The sequence below is a fragment of the Raphanus sativus genome, chromosome 7, assembly GCF_000801105.2.
Source record: "Raphanus sativus cultivar WK10039 chromosome 7, ASM80110v3, whole genome shotgun sequence".
In the NCBI taxonomy this organism is placed as follows: Eukaryota; Viridiplantae; Streptophyta; class Magnoliopsida; order Brassicales; family Brassicaceae; genus Raphanus; species Raphanus sativus.
In genome coordinates, this window is record NC_079517.1 from 13,039,461 (window position 1) to 13,059,679 (window position 20,219).

The 20,219-nt window shown below is 36.8% G+C and overlaps 2 protein-coding genes, 1 long non-coding RNA gene and 1 pseudogene across 4 annotated transcripts; 2 read left to right on the forward strand and 2 right to left on the reverse strand.

Annotated features, from left to right (window-relative positions):
• Positions 1-91: 91 nt before the first annotated feature.
• Positions 92-2,584, reverse strand: LOC108814196 (uncharacterized protein At1g01500-like; annotated as a pseudogene).
• Positions 2,585-4,877: 2,293 nt separating this feature from the next.
• Positions 4,878-8,017, reverse strand: LOC108814199 (S-adenosyl-L-methionine-dependent tRNA 4-demethylwyosine synthase-like). The gene is made up of 8 exons (XM_018586715.2): positions 7,026-8,017; positions 6,797-6,912; positions 6,538-6,713; positions 6,040-6,230; positions 5,852-5,938; positions 5,598-5,755; positions 5,295-5,505; positions 4,878-5,224 (listed from the first exon to the last, which is right to left on the reverse strand). Exons 1-8 carry the CDS (start codon positions 7,878-7,880, stop codon positions 5,063-5,065), a joined length of 1,956 nt encoding a protein of 651 aa, XP_018442217.1. The 5' UTR covers positions 7,881-8,017; the 3' UTR covers positions 4,878-5,062.
• Positions 8,018-9,571: 1,554 nt separating this feature from the next.
• Positions 9,572-10,620, forward strand: LOC130497671 (uncharacterized). The gene is made up of 4 exons (XR_008936681.1): positions 9,572-9,889; positions 9,989-10,058; positions 10,169-10,297; positions 10,546-10,620. It is a non-coding gene; the product is annotated as an uncharacterized LOC130497671 (long non-coding RNA).
• Positions 10,621-11,368: 748 nt separating this feature from the next.
• On the forward strand, positions 11,369-14,311 carry LOC130497600 (uncharacterized). Of its 2 annotated transcripts, XM_056990534.1 has the most exons (3): positions 11,369-11,438; positions 11,630-11,926; positions 12,088-12,897. In XM_056990534.1, exons 1-3 carry the CDS (start codon positions 11,427-11,429, stop codon positions 12,712-12,714), a joined length of 936 nt encoding a protein of 311 aa, XP_056846514.1. In that variant the 5' UTR covers positions 11,369-11,426; the 3' UTR covers positions 12,715-12,897. The 2 variants fall into 2 exon arrangements, with proteins under 2 accessions (XP_056846514.1, XP_056846513.1); XM_056990533.1 differs by lacking the exons at positions 11,630-11,926; positions 12,088-12,897 and adding an exon at positions 13,000-14,311 and having other exon boundaries at positions 11,373-11,438.
• Positions 14,312-20,219: the final 5,908 nt, after the last annotated feature.

Genomic DNA, 20,219 nt, shown 5'->3' on the forward strand with positions numbered 1-20,219 from the left:
ATTTGAAGGTGACATGTCAGGATTGTGAACTACCCCCTTTCATGCTCTGATTAAATAAAAGATTTGTGTTTATAAGTAATTCTTACAGGGCTTGTAAGTGAATCCAACAACTTTACACTCAAAAAGCATTTATATTTACAGGAAGCAGGCAATACCCAATAACAAACTTTGTTTCTTTCAGTCTGAATCTCAACAAACAACAAGAACATAAAGGCAATGATTCCTTTCAAAATTTTGAAGGCAACAAAGATATAAAAAACACACGTACGAAGAAGAAAGATTATGATGCTACACAGCATGATTAGGTATTTTAATTAGACTATCAGTCAAAAAAGAGATCTGCAATGGAGTGGGAGTTAAGAGAAGGTGAATAAGCTTAATGGTGTGATTTGAGTGAAGATTAGATAATCCTTCTTCTGAAGTTTCTGGTGGTTGATTGATAGGTACGCACAAGCAGGCCAACCCCAATGCCTAGACCTACACATACACCAAGTCCAATTCCCACACCAACCCTCACACCCGCATTGAACCACGACATTTCGCCATCTTCACCATCTCCGTACTCTCTTCCCAAATACATGTCTCCGTATTCTCCTTCATAGTCTTGCTTATAGCTTCCATATTCTGTCACCTAAACAAACAAAAGCCACACTTAAGACATAACATATAGCAAAGAACTCAGCAGCATAGAGATCCATGTATAGTAGTAGTGCATGTCTCTCTCTGAAAAGTGGAAATAAGAAAGAGATAGTCATATAAAGAATACAATGAACATTCAATCACTTGTAGAATAGAGGCTAATGGTTTTTTTTTTGGCTCCAATCTTAACAGTTCTTTGGGATTGTATCTCATACAATCCCAAAGAATAGAGGCTAATGGTTTTTTTTTTGGCTCCAATCTTAACAGTTCTTTGGGATTGTATCTCATACTAGTGCCCACACCTCCATGACTTTTAGGTGGGAGTTATAGACATTGAAATGTAGTTAAAAGGGAAGCTATTAACATAAAAACTGGCAGTAGCAGACAGAAGGATAAGAATTCAGATATTAAAAATCAAGATAACAGACAAATGGGAGAGAGAAAGAGATAGCTATCTAGTATTCTACTGACTTGTGAAACGTGTCAGGCCCCATACATCACATGATCATTTATCAAGAAGTTGGTCCACTTCAATATCTAAAAGGAATCATCTTTCCTAAAAGTACACATGTCTCAAGATATGAAAATCTCAGAGCCATGAAAAAAAACTTAATGCTCATACTTCCCCCTATACACACCATGACTAACGAGAATCATATCCTAGGTAAAGCATTCAATGTCTTGAAGATAGAAACAGACCATTATAAAATTATTAAAAAAAACATTGTAATGAATCTTGAGAAAGACTGAAAGGAGCATTTGAAACTTACTTGAAAATCAAGCTCAGACGAGCTGCCTTTCTGTGAATCACCGCTTTCATACTCTGGAATCGAATCTAACGCACTCGTCCTACTGTGCTTCTTTCTGAAACCAAGCTGCAGCGTCTTGGTTAAAATAATAGGTGTCCCAGAGAAGCAACCAGTGACGTATACTTCAATACTTGGCAACGGAGATGATAACTCAGAACAACCAATGTGTTTCTCCTTCAAGAAACCAGACCCTGCAGTGATCTCAGCTTCACAGTTCATTCCCCACCGCTTCACGCTATGCTTAGCAGACTCCCCTGTGAAACCATTACTACCGGACATCTCCAGCGTTCCAGACAAAACAAGCTCGTCTTTGTCACACACCTCGAACTTAACACTACCAGATAACCTGATATTGTCTGTGCTGATGAAAGTGGCTTCCTCTGTTTTCTTATCAACACGGTCTCGCCTTAGCTGAGAGGAAACGCCTTCAGAGTGAATGCTCATTCTCACACCGTTGATCTCGAGAAGAGAGTCTTGATCAAGAGGGATGTGAGTGATTGTGAGGACCTCTGGTGTGGAATCATCAACCTTGAAGTTGCTGATTCTGACGTAGAACACTCTCAAATCCAGCAATGGCAATGCTGGTAACGATGCTGTTGATATCATGGGATTGTGATGGTTATAACTCTGATACCTGACCATCTGATACGCTTCACCGTTGTTGTTACGTGTCTCGTAAGGCTCCACCATGATTAATTATTAAGAATAGAACCAAAAAACCAATCTCTATTTCTCACCGAATCCAAACATTTTGCATCATAACGTTTATGTTCTTTGCTGCAGAAAAAACTTGGATCAATGAGAATCACACTAGAATTAGAAAGATTCAAACTTTTACTTACCAAAAACAGAGAGATGGTTGTTAGAATGTAAAGATTCAAACTTTATTTATTTACCAAAAACAGAGAGTTGGCTACAGAATCAAGTCTCTAAAATTAACAAGTTTAAATATGATGAAAAGATCCAATGTTTCTATTTGGAAACGGAAGAGATTGATTGATCCATTTGAAACAGAAATTAAAAGAAAAAAAAGGAGACATTTTGCAGATTTATAAACTACTTTTCTATCACAAAAGGAACTAACTTTAAAAATAGAAGAAGGAAAAAAAAATTAGAATATTCTCAGAAAAATCAGGAGAAAAGAAAGGAAGCTCTCACCAAAGAAGATGTTTCATCCACAAATCCCCACACTTAAATCTGATAATTTTGCACAAACACAACAGAACTAGTGCTTCATATTCACCTTCCTGTCTGCGTCTCCCAATTTTTTTTTTCTATTAGCCAACCAAAATTTTATTAGATCGTGTGGCAAAGATTTACGACAAACAAACCCAGTTTGATTTTATTACAGCTCCCCACAAAAATAAGTTTGTCCGAAAAAAAAATAAAAAAGGGTTTTTGTCTTTATCGAATATATTTTGTATTTGGTGAAATCTCGAGAGAAAAAGAAATAGGAGAAAATGATAAGAAATCAGAAGAGGATTGAATTGTCTTCTTGTTATGATCCAACGGGAGAGAAGAAGGAGAAGATAGGAACTCTTCTGACTTTTTCGATCACGTGATGATCTTATCCTCTTTTGGGACCAAAAGCCAATTCGCTGGGTCACTTTCATTCTAAAACTACGCGCATTCTCATGTCTGTTTTCTAAAACGGTAAGTTCTTGGGATTTTAACTTCAATGATAGAAGGTGAACGTCGTGCCGTTTCTGTTGGGTCATATATTTGTCGCAAGGACCCTCTTTTTTTTTGGCTTGCCAACTACTACGTCGTTGACTGGTATCATTTGTTTTATTCAATGTAAAGAATGTCACGAATATACGTTTTAGATTAATACTAAATTAAACACTGATTACATATGCAGTCTCCCTATTTTTTCTCAGATATGATAAATGATAAAAAGTGTATGTCACGGTCTGATCTTGCTTTCTAGTCGTTTGTATATGGCTCTGTTTTCTTTTCTTTTTTGAAAAAGATTTGGCTCTGTTTTTCGCTTAAGAGAACCGATGGATTCTACAGACTCTTGGCTCCAGTTGTAAGTTTTTGCTGGCATTTGTCTCTGAGGGTACTTAATACTGGCCAGTTTTTATATCCCAAACATGTATTCCTCTTTGTTGATCAATGAAATCTTTAGTGTTGAAAAAGATAACTAAAATAAGAAGAAGATGATGTTTGAAAATGAAATAAAATCAGAAGGACTTGCAACAAACTGTATATCGCTAAAAGAAAACATTACATATCCCAGAATTGTATACAATAATCATATAATAACACATATAAAAGCCTATGCAATGTATTTAGGTTGTTATTGTTGAAACGAAAGCTTTCAATAAATTGTCGTTAAAAAAAAAAGCATTCGTTAAACTTAAACAAACACACAAATTGCAGCTAGCAACCGGTGGCGATAGTGACAATATTCTCTACGTACTAGAATATATGAATACCTAACTACAAGAATATGGTATCAATTGATGAAAAAAAAAACTCCAAGAATATAGTATAGGTGTATATGTCATACGAATATTATAATGGTGGATAATGTTGAAGAAAAGATAACCAATGGACAAATATACCTTTTCTTCTGAAATTTTATCCTAGCTACACCAAAGAGTGGGTGAATTTTTATATTAAGACGTGTTTTTTTGGTTTCTGTCTGTAAACATTTTTTTAAAGCATGAGAAAAATTAATAATAGCCCTTGAAGATATTTTTTTGTTACTGTTCTTGAACATACCAAAATCAAATAAGCTGTTCAAAAAGATTAATCTGTAGAACGTAAGCTGATGGGAAAGAAGGTTTGTGAGAATAAAGGAACCATCACTGACGGAGACGGTAGCAGAAGCTTCATCTCCGTCGGAGTCTCGGAGGACAGGGAGACGAAGAGGAAGGCCTAGAAAGAATCTTGAGAGTCCAAAAGATTTCAAGGAGGAAGTAGAAATGAACATAAGAAGAAAACTAGAAGTAGCAGTAGCTTTGAAGGAGAAAAGTGGAAACATGAAAATGTAGCGGATGAGGACAAGAAGCCAGAGATGACGGCGAAAAAGGTGGCACCACCGTCATCTAGACGGTCTAGGAGGAAAAACACGCCGGTGAAGAGCTGGTAAATTTTTGTTACCATGTCAATGTACTCTTTAATTTTGTGTATGTCCATCATCGATTAACTATTGTTGGATTAAAAACCCTCATGGGACGAAAAACTACATCTGCTTTATAATTTCTTGGATCAGTTTATTCAAAACAAGAAACAAGTTTTTTGCCAACCTTTGTTATAGGTTTAGGTAACCAAAGCTATTTTCAGTACAAAATCTATGACAATTAAATTAAATAAAATTAATTGTTTCTTAACAATGATTTATAGGTTTAGTAGGTTGTATCGTTTTTGGTTTGTGTAGTTGATGTTTACGTGGTGAACAAACAAGTTAAGAAACTGATGTATATTGCTAGTGAAACGCCTTTTATTAAAATCACAACCAAGCCTACATCTAATTTAAACTTGATTGTTATGATTTCAAAACTTTTAACTAACGTCTTCCCAAGAGTTATAACAGTGAAGTTGTCACACAAGCTTTAGACCTAGACGGAGAATATATGAAAGACAGGGGCTATAACAAAAATGAGTTAAGCTACAACCACCTGTGGCTGTGGTTTAGGGTGATGATGCCTTTCCTTCTTGTAACGCAACTGCTCTGGATCAAAGCCACCTTCCTCTGCTCCATACACCGCCCATGATGGTGTTTCAGCCATATAGTCTCTGCTCGTGAACGCTTCTCCAGAAGCCACCTATTCATTCATAAGTGTCAGTAAAAATCAGCATGAATGATCAATCTTGGGTTTGGTTTAACTAACTTACCAGATCGTGAAACTTTTCATAGTCGATCCAAGTAAACCACTTCCCATCCACTTTGAACTTGTCGGTTCTCCCAAGAAGAACACAGCAAGAATGAGCGTGCTCGCAAGCAACTTCGTACTCTCCATTGCTCTTCAGAGACAGAGCTTCTGAGAACGCTTTAACATCTGCGTGCCATGGTACATTCTCCATTGTCAACTTTGATGTTGCAGATCTGTTTATGTTTCAATAAGATTAACATATAAGTTATATGACTGTGAGTAACAAGAGCGGGGAGATAGAAGAAAACAAGTGAAACACACTCACGATCCACAATATGTGACTCCTTTGATCTCGATGAAATCAGGTTTCCCGATGCTGAAGAGGTTGAAATAAGCTTCTAGCTCCTCTGTGTTCCATCCTTTGACAAGTGTTAAACGGTAGACGGTTCGCTGCTGCTTCTCTTGGAGAGCTTTCAAGGAGTCCTGTGATACAAATGGTGCAGAGATTATATGCCTTTACCTTAACTCACATTTCATTTCCAAGGATTTTACATGAAGGAATTTGATTTAGGTACTCACAATAAAGCGCTCCCAGAAGTCTGCAAAGAGAGGCCTATCAATAGCCTTCAAGCTCTCTTTGGTGGCAGCATCTACACTTACGTACAACTGTAGATATCAAAAGATAACGAGACAGAAAATTTGGTAATTCAACGAGTGCATGGAGAGCTTTCAAAGCTCATTTCTGAAATAACTAACAAGAGACAGACCTGGGTGATGGGCTTCATCATCAAAATCTTTTCGGGGAATTGGGCATTAGTAACCAAAAATGTGGAAATACGCTTTCCATGTAGTTCATCTACAAGGGCATTGATCTCTGGATACATAATTGGCTCACCAACAAGTGATAACGCACAATGCCTTGGTGTTAGACCTTCTTGTAATTTCTCTGCAGTTACACCTGAAGAACATATCCCGCCAATAAATAAAGCGTCAGCTTCTGACATTCAACTAAGTGGTGGAAACAAATTAATCAAGTAACAAGACACGCAGGTTATCTATAACTAGCAAGCTCACAACCTTTTTTGGTCAACGGTCTAAATGGCTTTCTTAACATGCATATCTAAATAAATGAAGCTGAGTTTCATAAACTAAGAGATAATCTAAATTGGTTTCATCGGATCCCAACTTAACCCATAGACTATCAAAGACCAGATTGAGATTTATAAGCATGTATCTTCCGCAAGCAAGGAATATGATAATCAGACCTGGAACTCCTTTCATCTGTTTAATCATCTTTGTATGAAGATCAAGAGCACCTTTCACAATCTCTTTAGGATCGTCCATCTTCCACTGCCAGCTCTTTCCCACAGGGTTTGTATGATGCCTCCAACAGAAGACACATTTGTTCGCACAAGCCAAACTAGGTGTTGTCTCCATACACCTTGTTTATTCAAAAAACCAACATAAGAATCACGACCTATAATAGAAGGGAGAAAAAAAAAGACAACTTGCAATCAATCAAACCTGTGACTCTCAATGCCATAAAAGGAGTGCTTGTAGCAACCTCCCCTGCCTCTAAGCTGCGACTTTGTCCATCTACAAATCTTAACTCCACTATGCGAACCAATGATTTTATATCCCTGCAAGTTTCACAAAACTTTCAGAAAAATCTACAGGCCATGTCCATTCTAATAAAAAGGCTTGAAATTGCAAATCACAAGTCTGTTTCAAACCTCAAGCAAACAGAACACACCTGCTTGGTTAAGCTAGCTCTGATCACAGGTGTCACCATCTCCTTCTTCCCATCACCTTTAGCCACTTTAACTACACCGTTCTTCCTTGAAGGAGCTTTCCCAGCAATATCTTCAAGATCAACAATATCATTGCTATCTTCTTCCTCCTCCTCCTCATCTGTTGAATCAACATATTCACCATCACTCACAACAGCACCGTTCTGAGAAATCTCGTTTGTTTCTTGAGCAGAGCCTCCTTTCAGAACCCTAACCACTCCATCGCACCAATCCTTAAACACTCCATCCATCTCTCCATCCTCAACATCACCTTCCCCCACCGGAACCATCTCCACTCCACCCAACCCCACCATCCTCCTCGACAGCTCCTTCCCCACAGCGTTATACGACTCTCCATACGCCCTCCCACCGACTCCGAACACGGCGAACCTGCAACCGGAGAGAAGAAGCGACCCCACTCGGAAATCCTCCGCGCTCTCGGACAGCCAGTCGACGAGAAACTCTCCGTCCTTCGGCGGCTTACCTCCGTCCCATGTAGAAGCGATGAAGATGGCTAGCGTCTCCTTCGGGAGATCCTCCGGCTCGTAGCTCCGCGGATCGACGAGGTCGAACGCGATGCCGTTTGAGGCCAAGAGGTTGTGGAGGCGTTGGGCTAGGGATTTGGATGTGCCGGTTTGGGAGATGAAGAAGATCTTTCCAATTCTGTTGGTGCTGCTAGTGCTAGGGTTTAGGTTTGAGGAGAGGAGGTGGTTTTTGAGACGCTTCGAGCGGCGGTATCTGTGGATGCAGTAAAATGTGGTCGCTGAGAGTAAAGCGATGAGAGCTAGTCGTGCGTGTATGGAGGAAGACGAAGACATGGATTGGAGATCAGTGGTTACGATTCGGAGACTACACCGGCGGCGCGTGGTGTTCACGCGGGACTATTATCTGAGAGAGGTTGGTGAGAAATGGCGGAGACGGAGAAGAGCTCTAGAGTGAGTGTGAGGTTTAAGAACTGGGCTTCAATTAATGCCCATATAAATTAGGTTAAAAGCCCATCAAATCTCTCTAAAACAGGGGTGTGCGAATCAACCGAACCGAACCGAGTCAAAACCGAACCAAACTAGTTATGGTTTAGTTCGGTTGGAAAATTCTAGAATCGAATTAACCAAACTCAACCGAACCGAAACCGAAACCATAAAATAACCGAAGTGCCACTTATATTGTCTCTAGTATTTATATTAGATTCAAAAATAATAATCTAAAATAAGTAGATTATGTTTCAATGTATGATTTTACGATTGGTTTTACGTTTAAATACAAAAAAAAATTATTGATTTAGTTTTATATTGGATTTAATTCACATAATTTATTTTTATTGTCACCAACATGATGATTTCATCATGCGTTGATGTTTCAAAACATGATTTCTCTTAAAAAAATTAAACTAAAAATCCGATAAACCGAACCGAAATACAAACCGAACCGAATACAAATCTAACTGAAACCGGTTCAAACCAAACTAAATATAGTTTACTTTAACTGAAAATTTCTAGAACCGAATTAACCAAACCGAACTGAATTTGAATCGAACCGATTAAATAACAGAAGTGCCCATCCCTATGACTCTATAGATCAAAAAGCCACAACCGCAGATAAGCATGTCGCATATCTTAGGTAAAAAGCTTGAGACCCAAATCCAAATAATCCAAACTGAAAACCAAATAAATTATTTAGACTGAAATAAAATATTTTAAATCTGAAGTATGATTTTTTTTTAAACATTAGAAGATTATATTGATACTTACGATGCCGGCGGTACCAAAACTCCGGAATTACTATAAAGTGTTGTTCGTTTGGTTGCCGCAGGTCCGACGTCTGCGTCTGCGGTAATGATTTTCGCACAAAGCTTGTTCGTTTCATCGATGCAGGTACCGGCGTCGGCATCTGCGTCTAGACGCCGAAAAAACCAGCGGCCGCGTCACTTTTTCTGCGTCTACTTTACCTATTTACCGTTTTACCCCTAACCTGATTTCCTAATTACAAAAAATACCTAAACCTATTGACGCAGACTCACCTCCATTGACGCAGACACAACTTTCTTCTCCAACTCTCTCTCGATCTCGAACCCAGCTCCCTCTTTCTCAGTGCTCTCTATCTCTTCTCCGGCGCAGTTCTCTCTCTCGATCTCCCGACGAAAACCCATCTCCCGAACTCTCTCTCTCGATCTCGGACGCGAGCTCTCTCTCTTCTCCGACGCAAACCATAGTGATGTTCGTTTGGTCGACGCAGGTCCGGCGTCAGCGTCTGCGACAATGCTTTTCGTATGACGCTTGTTCGTTTCGTCGACGCAGGGATCGGCGTCCAGCGTCCAGCGTCAGACGCAGCGTCCAGCGTCAGACGCCGAAAAAACCAGCGTCAGCGTCAAAAAATCTGCATTTTTTACCTTATTTACAATTTTACCCTTAACCTAATTCATTATTTACAAAAAAAAACCTAACGTTTGACGCAGCCGCTACTCTTCTCCTCCATTTGACGCTTCTCACAGACCTCTAGATCTCCATCTCTCTCCATCTCGTGCTCTCTCCCCATCTCGAGCTCTCTCTCCATATCGTGCTCTCTCCATCTCTCCATCTCGTGCTTTCTCCATCTCTCCATCTCTCCATCTCTCTCCATCTCGTGCTCTCTCTCTCTCTCCATCTCGTGCTTTCTCCATCTCGAGCTCACTCTTCATCACTCCATCTGGAAACCAACGGGACTCACCTCTTCTTTCTGTTCAGACCCCTCAGGCTCTCAAGCTCTCGACGACCCTCTTAGCACTCTCTCAACGGGACAAACATCTCGTGAACTCTCTCTCCCCGTCAAACATCTCGTGAACTCTCTCGAGGTCTGTTGTTTTGTTCTGTTTGTAAAGTTGTTGTTGTTTTGTAGTATTTCTGTTTGATGAGTTGAATGGACTCTTACGTGAACTGTTAATGTTGTGCAGAGCAAGAACCTCATTGACCTCAACGAGCTTCTTAGAGAGTTTTACTTTGCTTTATCCCTCTACAGCAGATGTAAGAACTGATGCTCTTTAATTGACTTCTTCATTATTGAGTATTGATATTTATATGTCACAAAGGTTGAGGTTTTTAATTTTAATTCTTTAAAATTAATGGGTTTGCAGGCTCTCTTGTCTCAAGCTCACACTGCTGAGCTCACTCTCTCGAGTCTTCAGTTCTTGAGGTTTGCAGGCTCTCTTGTATCACAGTCTCTTCTCTCTCACTTACAAGTCCACATCAACTTTACTCTTCAGGTTCATTTCTTGTTTCTGTCTGTTTTTATTTTGTAAGATTTTTAATAAGAGCTTGTATGTTTGATACAAGCGCTTGCTTGTTTGTAGATTTCAGTTCATATGTTTGATGAGTTGAATCTTGTTTGGTGTTCTGTGAATATATGTTCTCGGATTTTTAATAAGAGTTTGTCTTTTTGATACTTGTAATAATCTAGCAGTGTGGTCTCTTGGTTTCTGTAAGTCATTAATTTTTTTTGTTTTTTTTTCAGCCTGCCAAGCTCTCACTCTCAAGCTCACTCTCTCTTTAAAGTGTAAGTGATGCTGGTTCCTGTTTTTAAGCAATCGAATAATGAGTTGATGTTCTTAAGCCCAACTAGTACTACTTGTTACTTGTGTCTTATGTTGTGTTGCTTGTAGCTTCTTGTTTCTTGTAGCTTGTTGTTTTAATCTCTTGTGGTTATTCTTTATGTTGTCTTTGCAGGTTCTCTCGTATTCAAGCTCACTCTCTCCAAGCTCAGATACTTGAAGCCGATAGCATTCTCTTCTCTTCCCCTGAGTACAACTATTCTGTCTCAGGTAAACCCTTTTCATTGTTTACCATAAAGATTGTTTCTTTATATAAAAAGGCTTTTGGTTTGAGGTATCTTCTCTTTAGTGTGACAGAGATTTGAATAGGGTTTAATATAGAATCCATGGTTTTGGTTTGTTTCAAGACAGTATGCTTATACCCGTTGTATTAAAAATAATTTAGATGGTGCAGAGATACAATTTAACTCAATAATGAAGAAGTTTAATGGTCGTAAGATCTTCCACAGGTCTTCAGAGCTCTCTCTCTCTCTCTTCTTTGCCGCAGCTCGAGCTCTCCCTCTCTCTCTTCTGTGTTTTGGTAAGATTATTTCATCCTGTGTTGTGGTTTATGGTTGTGTGTTCACTGAAACCGGATTCTTTACTTAGTTCTGAGTTTCTTTGTTTGGTAATGGTTGTGTCAGCTTTGAATGTTAGACTCTGCGTTTGATATAAGTCTTGGAAACTGGATGTTCTTTACTGCTTGCTTATTGAGATGGTTGTCTATTTTTTTATTTTTGCAGGCTCACACTTAAGCTCACACTCTCAAGCTCACTCTCTGCCGTTGTTCCTCTCACTTCTTAAGATGGCAAAAGATGTAAGGCTCTCTCACATTAGTCTTTCTTTATTCACGTGGAGTTGCTTTAGTTTAAGATGGAACTGTTTGGTTGTCTGGAACTGTCTTTAGGTTGTATGGAGATGTCTTTAGGTCTGTGTTTGAGAATATACTTATCTCTTGCCTGTTCTTTTGTGTTTAAGTTTTATTGAGAATTGGTTGGTGTGTTTTAGACTTGGACTCCCGAGGAAACTAGGTATTTTTTTGAACTGTATGCGGAAGAGAGAAGAAAAGGAAATAAGAGTGCTACAGGCATGAATAAAGTAGGGAAAAAGAACATCATGGATGCATTTGAGCTGAGGTTTAAGAAGGGATTTTCTGATTGGAAGAGGGACTTTAAGAACAAGTACGACACCAGTAGGAAGAAATACATCAAGATTAAGGCGCTGACTCAAAACAGGACAGGGCTTGGTTATGACAGCATGGGAAGAATTCTCATGTCAGATGATTGGTGGAATGAACGTGAAAAGGTCAGTTTAACTAGAGTTTTGCTCTTTTTCTTCAAGTTATGTACACTCTTTATCTTCTCTTTATCTTCTCTTTATCTTCTGTGGACCTTATTGCGATTTGAGTTGCAGTTTCGAACTTGCAGAAATTTTGTGGACCTTATTGCTTTTTTTTTGTTATACAGGAGTGTCCTGGGATTAGAAAATCTGCGTGCAAAGAAGTTGACAATATGGATATGTATGAAGCAGAATTTGGTGGTGTAGTAATAACTGGAGCTGAAGGATGGAGTGCTCAACATGGAGAAACAAGTTTGAACTCTAGAGTGGGTGGAGATGATGGTGATGAGGAAGCTGATTCTCAGCCAGCAGCAGAGCCTCAAGCATTGGAGACAGAAACTCAGCCACCAGCTCAGACACAAACCCAACGCCAAACTCAGCCAGCAGCTCAGACTCATTCCGGCGGAAGTTCAAGAGCAAAAAGAAGGCGTAAGGAGAAAGACATGGTTGTAGAAGCTTGTGACAAAAGGACTGATGCTATTGTGGTGAAGAATAGGATAGCGGAGCAGATGTTGGAGCGTGAAGAGAGACAGAGAGTGGAGCGTGAAGAGAGACAGAGAGTGATCTCCATTGAGAATGTGCTAGAGATTTTGTCTGCACTTGCCGGAGTGGAAGAGTGGTCGCCATTGTATGAAGCAGCAATGGAACTGCTTATAGATAGTGAAGAGAACCGTAGGGCCTTTGTTACAATGAAAACAGATGAAGCTAAGATTAAATTTCTAGAGCTTAGGACTAAGAAAAAGCGTTTTGATTGACTAGTATGGAGCTTAGGACTAGTCTTCTTTTGTGATCTTGTTGGTCTGACTTTTATGAGTCTTTTGTTATCTTGTTGGTCTTGATCTCTATATGAGTCTTTTGTTATCTTGTTGGTCTGATCTCTGTATGAAACTTGTTACTTTTATGGCTTTATATATATATGGAACTTAATTTTAAGTTTAGTATGGTTGCTTGTTACTTTTATTACAGCTTGTTTTCACTAAAACTGTTACTGTTATATAACATGACTGTTTCTGATTATGATTATATTCAATGTTTTGCAGATGATTAAAAGATGGATATTGGAAGATGAGGATGGTGATTATGACAATGAGCTTGGCTTGTTTGATGTGGCTACTGAGAGAGTGAGTCATCGAACAGATAGAGGAGCAGGATGGCGTTATGTTCAACAGCTTATGTATGAATCTGATCAGCAGTGCTATGATATTCTTCGGATGCATCAGAGAACTTTTAAAGCTTTGTGTAAGTTGCTAACTGAGCAATATGGATTGAAAGAGTCTCACAACGTCTACCTTGAGGAATCTGTTGCAATGTTTCTTGAGGTTGTTGGTCAAGACAAGACTAAGCGGGTTATTGCTTCAAAGTATCAAAGATCATTGGATACGGTACAAAGGAAGCTTGATGATGTCTTGTGTGCTCTTCTCAAGTTTGCAGCAGATACACTAAGACCACAAGAAGGCGAGTTTGAAAGAGTAAGTCCTGTTGTGAGGAATGATCGTCAGTATTGGCCTCATTTCAAAGATTGTGTCGGAGCACTTGATGGAACGCATGTCCCGGTTCGTCCTCCAAGTCAGAATGCAGAAGCCTATAATGGTAGAAAAGGAGTTACAATGAATGTTCTTGCTATATGTAACTTCGATATGAAGTTCATATATGCATATGTCGGAGTACCTGGTAGAGCACATGATTCAAAGGTCTTGACTCATTGTGCGAGGAATGAGGCTTCTTTTCCACATCCTCCTCCTGGAAAGTACTACCTAGTTGATTCTGGATACTCGAGCAGGACAGGGTATCTTGGTCCGCATCGTAATATGCAATATCATATTCCTCAATTTCGTAGAGGAGGACCACCAGTTAGTGCACGAGAGCTGTTTAACAAAAGGCATTCAAGTCTACGATCATACATTGAGAGGACATTTGGAGTATGGAAAGCAAAATGGAGGATTTTGGACCGTAAGCATCCAAAATATGGTCTGGTCAAGTGGATTAAGTTGGTGACAGCGACGATGGCGTTACACAACTTCATACGTGATTCACATCGGGATGATCAAGATTTTTTAGAATGGGAAAATGTTGATGTTGGAGTTGAAGAAGCTCATAGTGATGGTGAAGAAGAAGAAGAAGAAGAAGGTGATGATGATGATGATGATGGTGGTGGACATATTGAATATGAACCGAGAGGTGATACAGCAATGGAGGCTTTGCGTGATAACATCACAAACGGATTTGGTAGAGGTCGTTTACCATATTAAATCATGTTTAAGTTAATGATTTTTTTTAAGACTTGTTGTAATATTTGTTTTATCAACCAACTTAATTTCATGTTTCTTTTATCTATAAAACATATTTGCCTTATTTGTTTGAAGTGATAATTTCGAAAATTAAATGTATGATTTTATCATATTTACTTCAGTATAATTTTTTTAATATGATTGATTATGATTATAAAGTAGTTTGATGTATTATTTTTATTTTTATTTAGCTTATGATTTATGACATCAAATATTTTTATATTTGACCAAAAATTTATTACCAATTGAACATAATATTCTTATGGATGTAAATATATCTAAACTACATTTTATTTATTTAAAATACAATTTTACAAATTTTTAAAAATAAAATATGAATAAATGAAAATAGTCGCAGCGTCAACCAAACGAACAATCCAAAACAGCGTCATGCGTCGGCGTCTTGCGGCTGCGTCAATTTCCTGCGTCTTCGAAACGAACAACAATCGGCGTCAGCGTCGGCGTCGGCGTCAGCGTCGGCGACAACCAAACGAACATCAGATAAACGAGTTTGACGCAGACGCTGACGCCGACGCCGACGCCGACGCTGACGCTAAAACCGGCGGCAACCAAACGAACAGGGCTCATCTCGAGCTCTCTCTCTTTGAGGTATCTGTCTCTGTTCTAAAGCATTGGTTGTAATCGTTTTGAATCGTTTTGTAATCCTCTCTCAATCTCCCGTAATTTTCCTCTTCTGTCGTAGTTCTAAGCATTGTTATTAATCTCTTGAATTTATATCCTTGGTTATCTCTTGAGTTCTCTGTTCATAGTAGCTTCAATTTCAGCTTCAGTTTTAATATAGGATCGTAGCTTCAGTTTCAGCTTTTCACTTTTTAATTGCTTTGTCTTGTGTTGTCTTTGCTCTAGGTTCATGCGTTTGGTTCTGTATTTATGATCATGTTCTTGAGCTTAATGGTTTCTCTCATGCATCATGTGTCTGTATGTCCTTGTTCTTCCACTCATGTTAAGCTTGCTTATTGTTTCTGATCTTTCACTCATGTTAATATGTTTCTTGTGATTACTATGGTCTATAGTTTCGTTTAGTATCTGCAACTGTTTGAGGTTTAGACTGATGCAGTATTTTTGCACATTAGAGGTTATGTTAAGGTTGCTTATAGCCAATCAGTCTGATGTTTATACGTTTCACAGCCTTTGGCTTTGCTTATTTCTGTTTGTTCTCGTTTGTTTATGTTTGTTCTTCAGACATGTACTAATACTGACCTCATTGCATTTGTTTTTTGCAGGCTCTCTCGTCTCAAGCTCACACACATTTCTGCATATCTTTTTGTAATGTCGTTTGTATGCTTGTGCTAACAAAACAATGAATGGTGTCTTTGTAAACAGAGAGCCCAAAGAAGGTTGAAGAGAAGAAAATAGACGCATGGGGAAGTGCTGTTCCCGAAGATTTGGAACTGGACGAGGAGGCACTTGCTAAGAACAGAGTCAAGAGCCTGCTCGGCTAAGAATCATAGCTTCAGTCACATGAACATGATCGTTGGAAGTAGTTTTCATTTTGATTGAGCCAGAGCTCGTTTTTGTACATCGCTCTCTTACGTTTTTTTTTAATCAACGCTCTCTTACATTTTCTTAGTCTGTATATGAAAAGTAACTTTGAAGTCAAACCCCTCTCTCTGCTTTCTCTACTTTTGTTATGGTTTTAATAGGTGAGGCTCTGTCTTCTTGTTTCATATTTACTAAAATGATGTTGACAATATATCTTATGTTGACCATGTTGTAGCAAATTTAATACATCATCTAAGCTTTGTGTGAAAACATCACAAGTGAATATGGTAGAGATGGTCTAAGCATATTTTATTTTAAGCATAAATATCATCATAACAACCAACTAACATTTATATAGTCTCTTAATGTTAAACCGTTCTGTCATTATATTATATTTTAAGCATAAATATTTTATTTTATTTATATAATCTCATAATGTTTAACAATTCTGTCATATTTTATTTTTATTTAGCTTATGATTTGTGACATCAAATATTTTTATATTTTATTATTTGACCAAAAATTTATTACCAATTAAAAATAATATTCTTATGGATGTAAATATATTTAAACTACATTTTATTTATTTAAAATACAATTTTACAAATTTTTAAAAATAAAATATGAATAAATGAAAATAGTCGCAGCGTCAATCAAACGAACAACCCAAAACAGCGTCATGCGTCTGCGTCCTGCGGCTGCGTCAATTTCCTGCGTCTTCGAAACGAACAACAATCAACGTTGGCGTCGGCGTCGACGTCAACGTCGGCGTCTATAAAACGAACATCAGATAAACGAGTTTGACGTAACCGCTGATGCCGACACCGACGCCGACGCTGAAACCGGCGGCAACCAAACGAACAATGTGTAATGCGTATGAAGCCTCCTATACTCCGACTGGTAGAACAAGAAGAACATATAGAAAAGAATTGCATAGGAATAAAATATTATGAATCTTTAGCAAAAAAAATATTATGAATGAAAATAATGTTTATTACTTCTTAAAATTAACAAGGAATAATTATTTTCTATATTATTCTACAAAAAAAAAAAATAAGAAAGAGAAATATTATTTGTAAATGGTGATTCGCTTAGGAATGTTAAAGAATTCAATGTTCATCTTCGTTTTTTGGTCACCGTTCAGTCATTTCTCTTTGTTTGACCAGGACTTTACTCTAAGTTTGGAATTATATAACTAATGCAAGATTTACTTACACATATTATAACAACTGGATTCTTTAGGTACATGTAAATTAATTATTTCTTTGTTAGAAATTAATTAGTAATGTATGTACCAATTTACGTAAGTATTTAAAGGGAGACTATATTTTGATCCGCACACCCGTGCGGGTGTATATTTTTATAAATATATTATTTTTATGTTAATATTAGAGTTGGGCAAAAAACTGAAATCCAAAAAATTGAACTGAGCCCAATCCAAAAAGAAGTATCAAATCTAAACTGAAATTGATTAAACCAAATCCATCGAACCAAAGTACTTCGGATCCCAGATATATTCGAAATAGATTTATATACTTATATATATATTTTAGATTTAATGTATATAAAAACATTAAGAATATATAAGGTAGTTTTAAGTTGGTTTAAATAATTGAAAATATATATAAATAGTCAAATGTAAATATCTAAAATAGTTAAACTATATTTAAAACACCAAAAATAATTAAAATAATTATTGATTCTCTATCCACATATTTAAATCAAACCAATTTATATGTTAACTTCAGGTATTTTGATATATATTATTTAAATTTATATGTAATATATTATTTTGTTTATTTATTTTGAGAAAAATAAAGTATATAATGAATTTTAAAAAATAATTTAAATTGGTTATCCGAACCCGAATAAACCCGCAAAGATCCGAATCGGATCCAAGCCAAAATTTAGAAATATTTGAGTGTGACTAAAATTTTTGACTCCGAAAATTCGAAACCCAAACATACCAAAATCGAACCCAAATGGATACCCGAACGCCCACCCCTCACTGGCCCACCCCTAATTCACAATCTATTTTTTCCTTTAAAAACACAGCAAACATATAACTAATAGTATTTTACTATCATATAAATAATTACATATATTATATTTTAAAATTTTAATGTGAAATATAAAAATTATAATTTAAGTTGGTATATGAAATTTGATTTGTATTGTATTTTTTTATATATATTGAAAACATTTTTGTTATGAATTCTATGTTCAAAATTATATTAGGCGTAATGCGAGCGGCTAATCGGAAATATTTTTTATAGTTTTTATTTAATATAAAAAATATATACATTGTTTAAGTGATTTCTTATTTTCAGTACATATAGTTGTATAGTAAGTGTTTAATTAAAGACACAAAGAAAGAACAATGTTGTGTTAGTATGTGGTCTCTTCTATTAACTCCACTAACACATGTTCAACCACTAAAGATTAGTTTTGTTTCCTTTTTTTAAATGAGTGGTATTTCTGTAATTTCACTCATCTTCTCCAAAGGTTTTCTGCAGTCATCGAGTGGCCACCAGACTTATACAGTTCATCGACTTTTTTTCTCATTTTCTTGTTTATTTTTGACTTAGTCTTGTAGATTCACAATAAAACATCTGACTTAAACCATTTTAAAATCAAAATTATATTAGGCGTAATGCGAGCGGCTAATCGGAAATATTTTTTATAGTTTTTATTTAATATAAAAAATATATACATTGTTTAAGTGATTTTCTTATTTTCAGTACATATAGTTGTATAGTAAGTGTTTAATTAAAGACACAAAGAAAGAACAATGTTGTGTTAGTATGTGGTCTCTTCTATTAACTCCACTAACACATGTTCAAACCACTAAAGATTAGTTTTGTTTCCTTTTTTTAAATGAGTGGTATTTCTGTAATTTCACTCATCTTCTCCAAGGGTTTTCTGCAGTCATCGAGTGGCCACCAGACTTATACAGTTCATCGACTTTTTTCTCATTTTTCTTGTTTATTTTTGACTTAGTCTTGTAGATTCACAATAAAACATCTGACTTAAACCATTTTAAAATCAAAATTTGTAATTATTCTGAATTTCTGTAACAAAATAATATTAACTCAAACATCATATTGATCGATTTTAGAAAAATCGATAACCAACGGTAGAGCATATACTCGTTGATTAGTCGGTTAATACAGACACGTTTTTTAACATGGCTTGAATCCAAGCCTATATTTAGTTTGCGAAAGGAGCAACGAAGCTTTTTCAAAAAAAAAAAAAGGAGCAATGAAGAGATGTCTACTTCTTGTCCTAAACCCACGCTTTAATGTTTACTGAAGCCCATTTACAGATTAGTTAACTTTACCGAAACAAACATGTTTCTCAAATGCAGCGTTTTATGTCAATGACATTTAGTGGTAATTATTTAGAAAAAATCAGGGTTAAGTACTAAATGTACTTTAGTTTTAATAGATTAGATGATTATTTGCTCTGAACCCAAAAGAAAAACATCTCCACAAAAAAAAGAGATACAGAAACAATATCAGCAATGAAGATTCAACTTACTTCTTTGATCCTAGTTTTTTTTCTTCTTTTTTCTCAATCAACTGGTAATATATAATTCCGTACTCTAATTCTTCGTAATTGAATGATATAACAAAATGAACTGATTCAGATTGTTTATTTTAAAATAAACTTTTCAGCCAGATGTGATGATTTCTATACTGCCTACCCATTGACGGGCCCTTGTAACACAAATAACGACTGCAAGGACTTGTGCCAACGTTCTTCAAAAGATCCAACTTTTAGATTGTGCATTTTGGCTAGGGCAGGTTCTACATATGATGGTCAATGTTTGTGTTTAGGAGAAGAAATATTTTAAATCGATATAATTGTGATTACATATCATAAGATTTAAAATCAATAAAAAAATAATGTTTGCATCATGTTTTAATTTTCCTCTCGAAAGTTAGTACAACCTGATAATTATCACCATATTGTCTGAGTATGATTTCTTTCTCTCCTGATCTTGAGTTCAGGTCAAGAGAAAGGTTAAGCACTTCAAGGAGTGTTTAAAATACTGTTTGCTCAGAAAATAAATTAGCAGATATTAGCTCTGTTCTTTTTAGAGATGTAGCTTTGGCGTCTGCGGCAAAAAAATATAAAGGAATTTAAAATGTCAGGTCAGCAACAAGCTAAATCAAAGAGTTAAAAATAATGTAATTTGACGTTTTTAGTGATGGGCCTAACTCACACCCAAAAACTAGCTCAAGAGTGGAGGATTGCCCATACACTTATATATTGCCCAAGGATACTTATCCCAAACGATGTGGGATATTAATAGCCCCTCTCGAGATGTGGGTGAGAAACGGTCCAATCGGAAACAGCCCAAGCCCAACATCTCGGACATACCACAGCAAGATGGGCCATTTTTATAGACTACATAGGTAGACAACTATTTATATGGGAAATCATCTGCTGGGCTTTCACCATAG